The 10625-nt window shown below is 36.6% G+C and overlaps 1 protein-coding gene across 1 annotated transcript in view; it reads left to right on the forward strand.

The window, feature by feature from the left end:
* Positions 1-9619, forward strand: part of si:ch211-196i2.1 (collagen alpha-1(I) chain) — a 34698-nt gene extending 25079 nt beyond the window's left edge. Inside the window, exons 43-63 of the mRNA XM_060891575.1 lie at positions 65-118; positions 321-374; positions 457-564; positions 656-709; positions 823-876; positions 1514-1567; positions 1742-1795; positions 2060-2113; positions 2355-2408; positions 2536-2589; positions 2662-2715; positions 2817-2870; positions 3118-3171; positions 3295-3312; positions 4347-4400; positions 4757-4819; positions 5305-5470; positions 6504-6613; positions 6708-6788; positions 6884-7066; positions 7470-9619. Coding sequence (XP_060747558.1) covers positions 65-118; positions 321-374; positions 457-564; positions 656-709; positions 823-876; positions 1514-1567; positions 1742-1795; positions 2060-2113; positions 2355-2408; positions 2536-2589; positions 2662-2715; positions 2817-2870; positions 3118-3171; positions 3295-3312; positions 4347-4400; positions 4757-4819; positions 5305-5470; positions 6504-6613; positions 6708-6788; positions 6884-7066; positions 7470-7619 — 1581 coding nt within the window. The 3' untranslated portion in view covers positions 7620-9619. The remainder of the gene's footprint in view (positions 1-64; positions 119-320; positions 375-456; positions 565-655; positions 710-822; positions 877-1513; positions 1568-1741; positions 1796-2059; positions 2114-2354; positions 2409-2535; positions 2590-2661; positions 2716-2816; positions 2871-3117; positions 3172-3294; positions 3313-4346; positions 4401-4756; positions 4820-5304; positions 5471-6503; positions 6614-6707; positions 6789-6883; positions 7067-7469) is intronic.
* The last annotated feature ends 1006 nt before the right edge of the window (positions 9620-10625 follow it).

Consider the following 10625-nt stretch of genomic DNA (forward strand, 5'->3'; position numbering starts at 1 on the left):
ATAACGACTATCCTGCTTTCTTCTGTCATGGGCTAATGGCATATGTGTTTGTTCTTACTCAAAGGGGGAGATGGGGTCATCTGGCTTGCCTGGTATGCCTGGAATTACTGGGCCTCAGGTATGGATTACTTAAACATTCCTTCACATCCTTATGGGGATAATAAATATATAGAATATAAATATATAGAAGATATATAGATAAATATAAGGAGAAGTCATGCATCTTGGTACATATCCATTGAAATACCTAACAAGAATATGTTTGTTTTTTTATTATAAAGACTATATCTGTGTGCAAATAATGTCTGTGTTTAAATTAGGGAATAGCTGGTGTGCCAGGAGTTAGAGGAGACACTGGAAAACCTGGACAACAGGTTAGCATCTGCTATTCTATCTGTTAGTGTTTGCATAATTAGCATAATATCTATTTATTGTCTTTAATTGCCTTAAATACAGGGTACTGAAGGGCCTGTAGGTCCTAAAGGAGATGTTGGGCCAAAAGGCTATGCAGGGCCAGAGGGAGAGAAAGGAGAGCCAGGGATCCCAGGAGAAACAGGAGAGCAGGTAAGAGATCATAAAGAACTACTTTATATACTTTAAGTAATTCTCCTCAATAAATGCTGTGTATATTTAAATAGAATTTAAAATTCTTTAGGGACCAGAGGGCCTTCCAGGTATTCAAGGGCCCCCTGCATTGCCTGGTTTAGAGGTTTGATTTTCCCTACATTTCCTTTTACACAACTCCAGCTATATAGATTTGTAGGTCAAATAGCTTCATGGATTTTGTCACAGGGTATCTACTTTCTACTTTCCAATCTTTAGGGACCACCAGGAGAGTCAGGACTTCAGGGACCACCAGGTCCACCAGGATCCCCGGTAGGTATAGACCAGCGGTGTCCAAACTTAAGCAGTCTATATAAAGACTGGCCTATGGCTTGATTTGTCCCAACTCCAGGAATTGTATCACAGACTTTATTTAACCGTATATATAATATATTAAATACTTAAATCAACATTGCTGCATAATGTGATGGTAAAACAGGCATTCAAATGCAGAGGTCCATACAAGCTGCATGTTGTAAAAAAGGTGAATTCTCAGACGTATGAGGCATTCAGTAGCTAAAGAAAGCTACCAAGCTCGCCCAACCGTACATGTACAACATCCCTTCACAACTTTCCCCTTATTCTTCCACCCTTTTTTTGGTCTTTTTCAAAGAATAATAAAAAAAAAGACATGATGAATTATTGCTATTTGTTCTCTTTGGAAAACTCAAGACATACAGGCTAGACATATTGTTTTGAAGCTTTATGTTTAAAAAAATGGCAAAAATGCTTTATGTTTAAAAAATTATTGTTTACCTCACTGCACAAGTTTGTAAATTCATGCATTTTTTTCCACTTACATATATATATATATATATATATATATATATATATATATATATATATATATATATATATATATATATATATATATTTTAACCACCTCTTTAATGTATATTGATTGCTGCAGGGAAAGATGGGTCGACAAGGACCAGAGGGAAGACAAGGCATGAAAGGAGACAGGGTAAAGTCATAGTGGCAGTTTCATTCTGCCTTAATATCTTTGTCCTTTCCAAAGTACTCCTGTTTGTGTTTTTTTTTCTTTTATATTAGAGGAAAATGTTTAAAGTTTGCACAGTGTAATAAAGCTTGAAATGGTCGTAAATGTCAGCTAATAAAAAGTGCTTGTGTGTGTTAGGGAGATGATGGCATTAATGGACCACTAGGAAAGATGGGTCTCATTGGTAGGAAGGTGAGATTACTATTCATGTCTTTAAAATATTTTCCACATGGATGAATTGGCTTACAGTATGTGAGATAAAGTTTACTGTTAACTCTTTATCTAAGTTAAATGGAATTTATTGGAATGTATTTAATATTACATTGCATTGCCTGACTTTCCCATCAGCCATTCAGACTCCTGTTTAAACTCAAATTAGCTCAAAACGTTTCTACTCACTGTGGTTTGCTGTAGACAGATCATAATTTAACTGACCTTAATTCTTATTTTCCTAAGGGAAAAAAAGGCAAAACTGGTTTGAGGGGCACAAGAGGACCAAGAGGAGAAAAGGTTCAAATTCACTGGTTTAGTAATGATGCAACATTATCCATCCATCTTTGTCAGTCACATCCATAGCTGTTTTGATCACTGCGTGCACATACAGAATAATGACTGATGCCTGACATCACGAATAAATGTTCCTTGTTGTTATAATAGTATCATATCGTATTATTTTAAAAGTAGCCAATAATCTACAAGCATTGAGTATTCATTGGAAAGTTCAGCTGTCATTCTCTTGGCTGCCCGATAGGGAGAGAAAGGAGAGATGGGTGAGAAAGGACTCCTAGGATGGGAAGGGTCTATGGTAAGTCTGCTCCACTTATCCAGATACCAGAAGAGTCCACAAAACCGTGGTCTAATGGTTTTATTTCAACATAACTGACATTTCTACTAATAGTTTTGAAGTCCTAACATATTATTTTTACTTCCAGGGTATTTTAGGTCAACAAGGAGATACGGGTGAAGAAGGTGCAAAAGGAGAAGAGGTACAGCTAGGACAATCTACCAATCTACATTCTTTATGAATATATAATACATATAGTTATCCATTTTGGTAGGGAGAGAAGGGTGATCAAGGGCCACCTGGTCCACCAGGAAAAGATGGCTTAAAGGTAACCCATTAACATAGTCAATCTTAGACAAAATGTCCAGTTAATGGAAATCTTACACTCTATGTTTGTAGAATTTTTTTGTCAATTTGTTTGTGTTTTAGGGAAACCAGGGTCCTTTTGGTCTACCTGGACTACCAGGACCAAAGGGGGATCAGGTAATTTGAGATAATTGTACGTGATTATCCATATTTAGTTCAGTTTCAAATTAATGCTTCATGTTCTACTAAAATAATAAAAAAGTTTTTTTTCAGTAATTAGAGCGATTGACACATTTTCAGTGTTACATGTAGACACCTTTCGATTATGGAAAAAAATATTTATGTCTCTACGTATACCATTGTACGCTAATATTATTTAAATATAATTTTCTCTTTATACTTATAGTCTTGCTTCTGTCTCTAGGGTAGTATTGGTATATCTGGTCCAAGAGGGACGCCTGGCATACCAGGACTACCGGTGTGTATTGATCTGAACAATATATTTTAGAAAATGACAAAAACACCTACAGTATAAAGATTTTTTTTATGAAAATCATTAACATCTCTGACTCATGCGTTTCCTATTTCTCCTATTTTACAGGGCTTGTTTGGAGCAAAGGTATGATTTTATATATATATATGTATATATATATATATATATATATATATATATATATATATAAACTGAAACTATGAGAATTCTCAGTGTTCATCAGGATGAATGTTTTTGAACAGATGGGAACAGAAAAGAAAATGTTGTTCAGTGATCAACAGCGATCTATAAAATCTTGCTTGTAATAGTTCTGGATTTTTAAGATTTCTGTTTACTGTTCAGATTCATTGCTTTTCCGTCTGGACTGGAGGCCATACAATAATACATCAGTGCTCTCTCTATCTAGCGAGTATCGTGAGTCAGTGAGTGAGCAAAAGTAAGAATATGTTTGGGTTTTGTCCACATTTTGTAAACCAAACTCAATCAAAACAAAAGGTAGATGGGAACAAGGATCTTTCTGCACAAGGATAATGAACTGTGTTATTCTATTCACTAATCAATGTCTCGCTGCTCATTTTCTCTTTTATAGCTTTCGATTGGTCTCTTGTTGTATTGTCATAAAATCTAGTGACAGAAAGCATGCTTACTATAAAACCATCTGCTTCTTATTTCTATCAATATTACATTTGTAAATGAAATTTAATAGTATGTCATTAAGAAAGTATCACAGTATTCTTCAAGGAAACGAGTTAAAATGATTTGATTAAATATCAGAGAAGCACACCTGACCACATGTCTTGGTAATGTATTCCTTCAAACCACAAAATATGATTACAATCATGCTGATTCCTGTGCTAACAGACATGAAAAGAGGCAGGGAAATGATCGCATATGTATGAAATAAAATGATAGTTCAAAGACTTGCTTTCTAAACTTGATATAAATATAACTAAGGATATTTATAACTGCGTCCAAAATGTTTGTATCCTCTTAAAGATAATCTCAGTTGCAGTCTTGAAAGTCTTTAATTTTTCCAAATAAAATTTCTTTTTTTTTAATGCAGAATCCATTGGATGCAAATTTTTTGAGCTCCACTACCTATATGTGTTGTATGACTATCTATATGAAGAGTAATAAAGGCTGTCCCTCTGTATTTGCAGGGTTTAAAGGGTTTACAGGGAGCTCCTGGGCCAGCTGGAAAGAGGGGCCTTCCGGTTAGTGTCTTATGAACATAGGCAGATTTTATAGCCATTTATATAAGAATGCTTAACATGCACTTTAATTCTTCAGCACAAACAAACAAACAATTACATTTCCAAAACCCATGCATACAAATTGAACGTTATCACTAATGAAAAGGGTGAAATAGAATATTACAAGTAGTCATAGGAGACACCGTTTAATCAGAGCCTGGATTTAAATGAGAAAAATAGAACATTTCACATGACCCTTGAAAATGTTATTCATATGCCATTCAGATAATATGTACAGTACAGTATGTGGATTTTTCTTGAAACATAACTCCCTCTGTCTGCTGTGCTGTTTGATGGATTGAATAATTTTTTTTTAGGGACCACCTGGACCCCCAGGACCTCCGGGCCTCACTGTGAACCTTACTATTACCCAAATTAAAGCAAGTCAATTATTATTGCTTATATCAATCATTTTTAGATAAAGGTAGGATCAGAGAGGCAGAACATGTTTTCGATGCTTTAATTGGGGAAAAAATAAATGATGTGGATGGCCAGATGGAGCAAGCAGTCAGAGTTACTTATAATCTACAAGCACCAGTCATTAATATTACAAAAGGATATGGAGAAACAGGAACTACTGTATAGGTTTAGGGACGTACATGAATGTAATGAGACTTTGTGACAACACAAAAGAGCATGAGGGTGGCATAGACCAGTGACAGGAGAGAGGGGGAAGCAGCTGTAGACAGGCAGAAACAATGCTCACTGCTCTGGGAAACACAGTGTGTGATAAGTGTCAGTTAAGACAAGAAGGCATCTTTACATGCCTGTCAAAAAACTGCTCCAACAAATCTTTAAATGATGTTGATTTATTTACCCATGACTCTTTTTTACATTGTATTGAATTTCTTTTTCTCTCCAACAGGATTTGATGTATGTCTCAGACAAGCCCAACTACTCACTCATCCAGGTGCTCTTAGATTCACTGAACCATGACCTGAGGCTGTTGCTGGATCCACCTGATGGCAGTAAAGAACATCCAGCCTCCACTTGCCTGGAACTGTGGCTGTGCCACCCCAACTACACCAGTGGTCAGAACCCCATCACCTCATGATGCTGCTGTTTATTCAGTTCATTACCAGGGTCACTAATAAGCACTTTTTTGGTGTTCATTATTTAGTCTGTTTAAATTTAGCCATAATATGTTTATATCAGGGGGGCACGGTGGCTTAGTGGTTAGCACGTTCGCCTCACACCTCCAGGGTTGGGGGTTCGATTTCCGCCTCCGCCTTGTGTGTGTGGAGTTTGCATGTTGTCCGAGTGCCTCGGGGGTTTCCTCCGGGTACTCCGGTTTCCTCCCCTGGTCCAAAGACATGCATGGTAGGTTGATTGGCATCTCTGGAAAATTGTCCGTAGTGTGTGAATGCGTGAGTGAATGAGAGTGTGTGTGTGCCCTGCGATGGTTTGGCACTCCGTCCAGGGTGTATCCTGCCTTGATGCCTGCCTGAGATAGGCACAGGCTCCCCGTGACCCAAGATAGTTCGGATAAGCGGTAGAAAATGAATGAATGAATGTTTATATCATTGGTTCCTCAGTTCCTTAGGTTAGATGTGAACTCAACAAACACATTCGTTCCAAGACTACCTGAGAGAACAAATACTAGTGCATACTTCAGTGACTGGTGATTCAATAAGGATTTAGAACAGTACATGTGCCAAAGCATAAAGCTTAAAAACAAACAAACAAAAAACAAATGCATTTCTTGGCTGTAGATCCCAGATTCAGTACACAATATACTCATTCATTCAACTTCAATAAGCACTTTATCCTGTCAGGTTCTTAGTGGATCCGATGCGAATCCCAGGAGCACGCAGCTACATACCAAGGACGAGAAAGCCATGGACACAGTCAAACAATGACTGAAACTTTTTATACTGTATTTTCAGTTTGGCTCCTTCCTGCAAACTTATAATAAATATGTTCTTTGCTTTCTGGTCTGATTAAACCTGTGTAGTGGTAAATTTCAATTCTTATAGTGCTAAGCAAAGCACACAACCATTACAAGAACATGAAGTAACTGAAACAATATATCAGTAATATGCTTTTATAACCTTATAATTACAGGGTTCTATTATATCGACCCGAATCAGGGCAGCACTGCAGATGCTCTTTTGGCTTACTGTGACTTCTCTGAGTCAAGGGCAGAGACATGTCTTCACCCTAGAACTGCACAGGTGACTGCCGATTGCCGAAAGCTTAAACTGTATCATATTGTTGAGATTCTTTTCTGGGAAGGAACTCTAAACCCATAATTATCATTCCCCACAGCTACCGTTGAGAGCATGGTTGAATGACTCTGTATCAGATAGTGCTTTCTACTGGCTCAGCTCCCTTCACAGGGGCTTTGCGGTAAGCAAATTTCAGGGTTGTTTTGATTAGACAGTGTAGAACATTAAATAGATTTCAATATGAAATAAAATACCTTCTTCCTTCTCTTTGGCCAGTTTGAATACACAGGTCTCACTGTGGTCCAGGCCAGATTTCTGAGACTTCAGAGCAACCGGGCAGAGCAGAGAGTGACTTATTCCTGCTATCCCGGACACAGATTGGGACAAACACAGAGACAAGCACGCTTTCTCACCAGCTCATTACAGCAGAGCTACCAGGGGACCCTTCAGGACTGTGTGGTATATGATATTTAATAACATTAGATGTGGTTAAAGAGCAAGAGTTTCTTTTCTCAGTCACCATTTTCTAGTTATCCAATGTTACAAAGAAAGTGAAAGTTTGTGCATCTTTGGAACCTGATCTGATGAGCAGAGTGTATAGATAAGGAAGTCAGAGAGCTGGACTAAGACTAAGGCTCCATTTCATTAGAGATGAAGTAAGGGATAAATCTTAATGGCACCAATATCCATACTGTATTAAACGTTATTGTGTGTAATTCAGAAAACTTAACCAAAGTGAAAATAGACCCAGTTATTCAGTGTGATTTTTTTTCTTTAATATGTGGTCTATTAACAATTACAAGATTTTCAAGAAGTGTGTGTGTGTGTGTGTGTGTGTGTGTGTGTGTGTGCGCATTTTCAGCCTGCCAAGGAAGTGGATCCTGGACCACGGGTGTCTGTACTTCAGTTTGAGGATAAAGACCTGCTCCCTCTGCGGGACATTGCAGTCTTCGCCAGCAGCAGCCTTTCACATGAGTTTGGCTTCACTGTGGGCCCCGTGTGTTTCAGCTAGAGTGTGAGAGAGAGAACGAGATTGTTTTAACGAGTAAAATCTCACACACAAATGGCAGCAAAAAAAGACAGAGGTAATCTGTTCAACATGAGGATAAACGGAAGGGCTGTGGTTTGTACCTCATGTCCATTACAATCCTCACTACACGTTAATGACACTTTAAGAGAGCACATTTTACTGGTGCTCCTCAACAATTGACCATCTTTTTTGTTTACACATATTAGCATTTTGTAAATTATATTCTGTTTTGTTTTTGTTTTTTGTAGTTTTTGACTGTGGATTTTATTTTAATTTTTTTTTTTAACTTTACGGCATTTCAGTAATGTGGGAAGCCAAAGTGTTCATGTAACCACTGTGTGGTTGCACAGTGTTTAACTGAAGAACCAGAAAATGTTTCCAGATTATATATACACTTCAGATACAGTACATCTTGATTAGTATCATTTTATTCATTTTTTTCAAGCTTTCCTATTTGATATAGAAGATTTTTCTAGTAAAACAATGTGTTGTGAAAGGAACACAGCTTTGGCCTGATCTTTGTGTGACTGTATAAGACAAATTATACAGTCTGATATGATTTCCCCTTTACAGTGCTTAGCATTATGTATGTTGGTTTTAGAATTAATTGGGATGTTTTGCAGCTGATCGTTAATCTTATCACTGCTAAATTGTCATGTTTGAAATATTTTTTCATTTTTCAGGTGCTAAAATGTAACATAGCAGGGAAATGGAACTACTGTGCTGTACTTACTGTTATGTTTATTACAGTTACATAACAAAGCATGACAAGGTTCGCTGTTAAAGAGAAATAATTAACGATGGGGGGCTTTATTCATTTTGTACCACAGCACTTTGCCAATGCTAACTATTTTTTTTATTACCTAATGACACATCATGGTTTTTATTGATTTGTAGTTGTATTTACTGTATGTTTTGGAATGTCCACATTACATGCATTGTAGCAGACACAACCCTTCATTCCCTCAGGAGCACATGCAGGTTGCCACAACCCTTAAGCAGTTAAGTTAATTTCTAGTCAGCAAGTTTTAGCTGTGATAAATAGTCATTGCCTTACCAGATCTGACTGTCTCTCTCTCTATCCGTCTTTCTCAAAAAAAAAAAAAAAAAATCTCAGTATGATCTTACTGAGAATCCAGAAAGCATAAACTGTTCTGTCCTGAAGACTTTCTTCTGAGTGTTCCAAAGCACTTACAACTGAGATTCCTTCCACAAATTTTAAATAAACACCGTATCTCCTAAAAAAACCAACAACAAATCAATGACTATACATTTTACATTCTTAAGCAACAAAGTTTTTTATGTGAAACATCTGCTAAACAACTGCCTCAGTATGAGATGATACTTTAGAAACAATAATATATTATAACGAGCACATTAAGCCGTATTAAATGTTACAGCCAAAAGTATTATCTAACCATGCCATTATATGTATATTGCGCACTGACCTACCAGCTTTGCAAACTCTGACAGACTAAATATTAATCAACATCTTCTGACCAAACAGAATGAAGCATTCAGCAGTGCTGTGGTATAATTTAACACATGACCAAATACTTTATTGTACTGTAGCACAGATACAAGAAAGAAAGTCATGCTCTTGATTTGTGCTTTGAACAGATATAAAAAATTGTCTTAAGTGGTAAAAATAATCATTCTTTTACAGTTTAGATGGTATACATCTCCTGGTTAGGAAAAATAAGGTTTCCGTTATTATCCGTAATGTTATGTAGGCCTCAGGGAGCATGTGGCATGCCATAGTTCTGAAAATATGTTTAGGTGCTTGAAAAAAATCAATGAATCCATATTCTTTATATGAGAAACTTGTTAAATGTCATTAAAGAACTCATTATAATCACCAGGGAACACCAATCACAAGGTCACCTTACATACAACCGCATACTATAATGATTTCAACTTATTTAGCGGAATTTAACAAACATGACTTTGGACTCTTACTTTATAATAAATAGTTTCATTGTAATAACTGGTGACATTTTAAGTCAAATGCTGGTCATCTGCCCTGAATGTACGATTCAGGAAGAACAAATGACATGCATTTCTTTGTAAGTGTGTATTGTTTTGTATGTTTTGTAAACTGAACTTGACAATGATGTTTATAAAAAAATATTGTCAGCAACTGTGTATCTACTGGTTTGTGTTGAATGCTTTAACATGATCATGAAGAGGAACCTGAGAGCAACAGCGTTCATAATTTTAAACTTCATATTTAATCATTTAGTATTGTATTTAGTATTGTAAATTGGACCTAAGAAATACTGCTGTGATCAAAAAGACTTGATTATATTGATCCCTTTGAACACACTTACTTTTTGATCTTATAGCATACAGAGGTAGAAGCACAATTGGCTATAACTGATAATGCTAAAATAGTATTGAATTGTTTGTTTAAAACTATACAATATATGCCTACATGGACAAACAATAGTTGAACAGGATGTATCGAACAGCTTAGTGATAATGGCCTAGGAGGTCATCTTTGCTACTAGACATCTCATGAAATCTTTCACCCTACTAGATCATGAGGTCTGTATCTTTCCTGCCAGAGACATTTCAGACATCTGTATCTGTACATTTGTGGCAGAAGTTTAGGGAAGTTTTTCTTCCTGTTCCATCATGACAAGGCCCCTGTGCACAAAGCACAGGTCCATAAAAAGAGATGGAGGAACTCCCGTGGAATACACAGCCCTTAACCACACTGAATTCTTCTTGGATGAATTGTTATATATATTGTGAGCCTGGTCTCCTCATCCATCATCATCGCTTGACCTGACAAATGCTCTGTTGACTGAAAATAAAGGTACAAATTTCCATAAATACACTCCAAAATCTTGTAGAAAGCCTTTCTAAAGTAATAAGTGGAGGGTATTATTATGGTATATTAGGATATATAAGAAACTCCATATCAATGTCCATGTTTGGTGACAGGATGTTCAACAAGCTCAGATAAGTGTTAATGTCTGTTGT

This window comes from Tachysurus vachellii, chromosome 17, assembly GCF_030014155.1.
Source record: "Tachysurus vachellii isolate PV-2020 chromosome 17, HZAU_Pvac_v1, whole genome shotgun sequence".
Classification (NCBI taxonomy): Eukaryota; Metazoa; Chordata; class Actinopteri; order Siluriformes; family Bagridae; genus Tachysurus; species Tachysurus vachellii.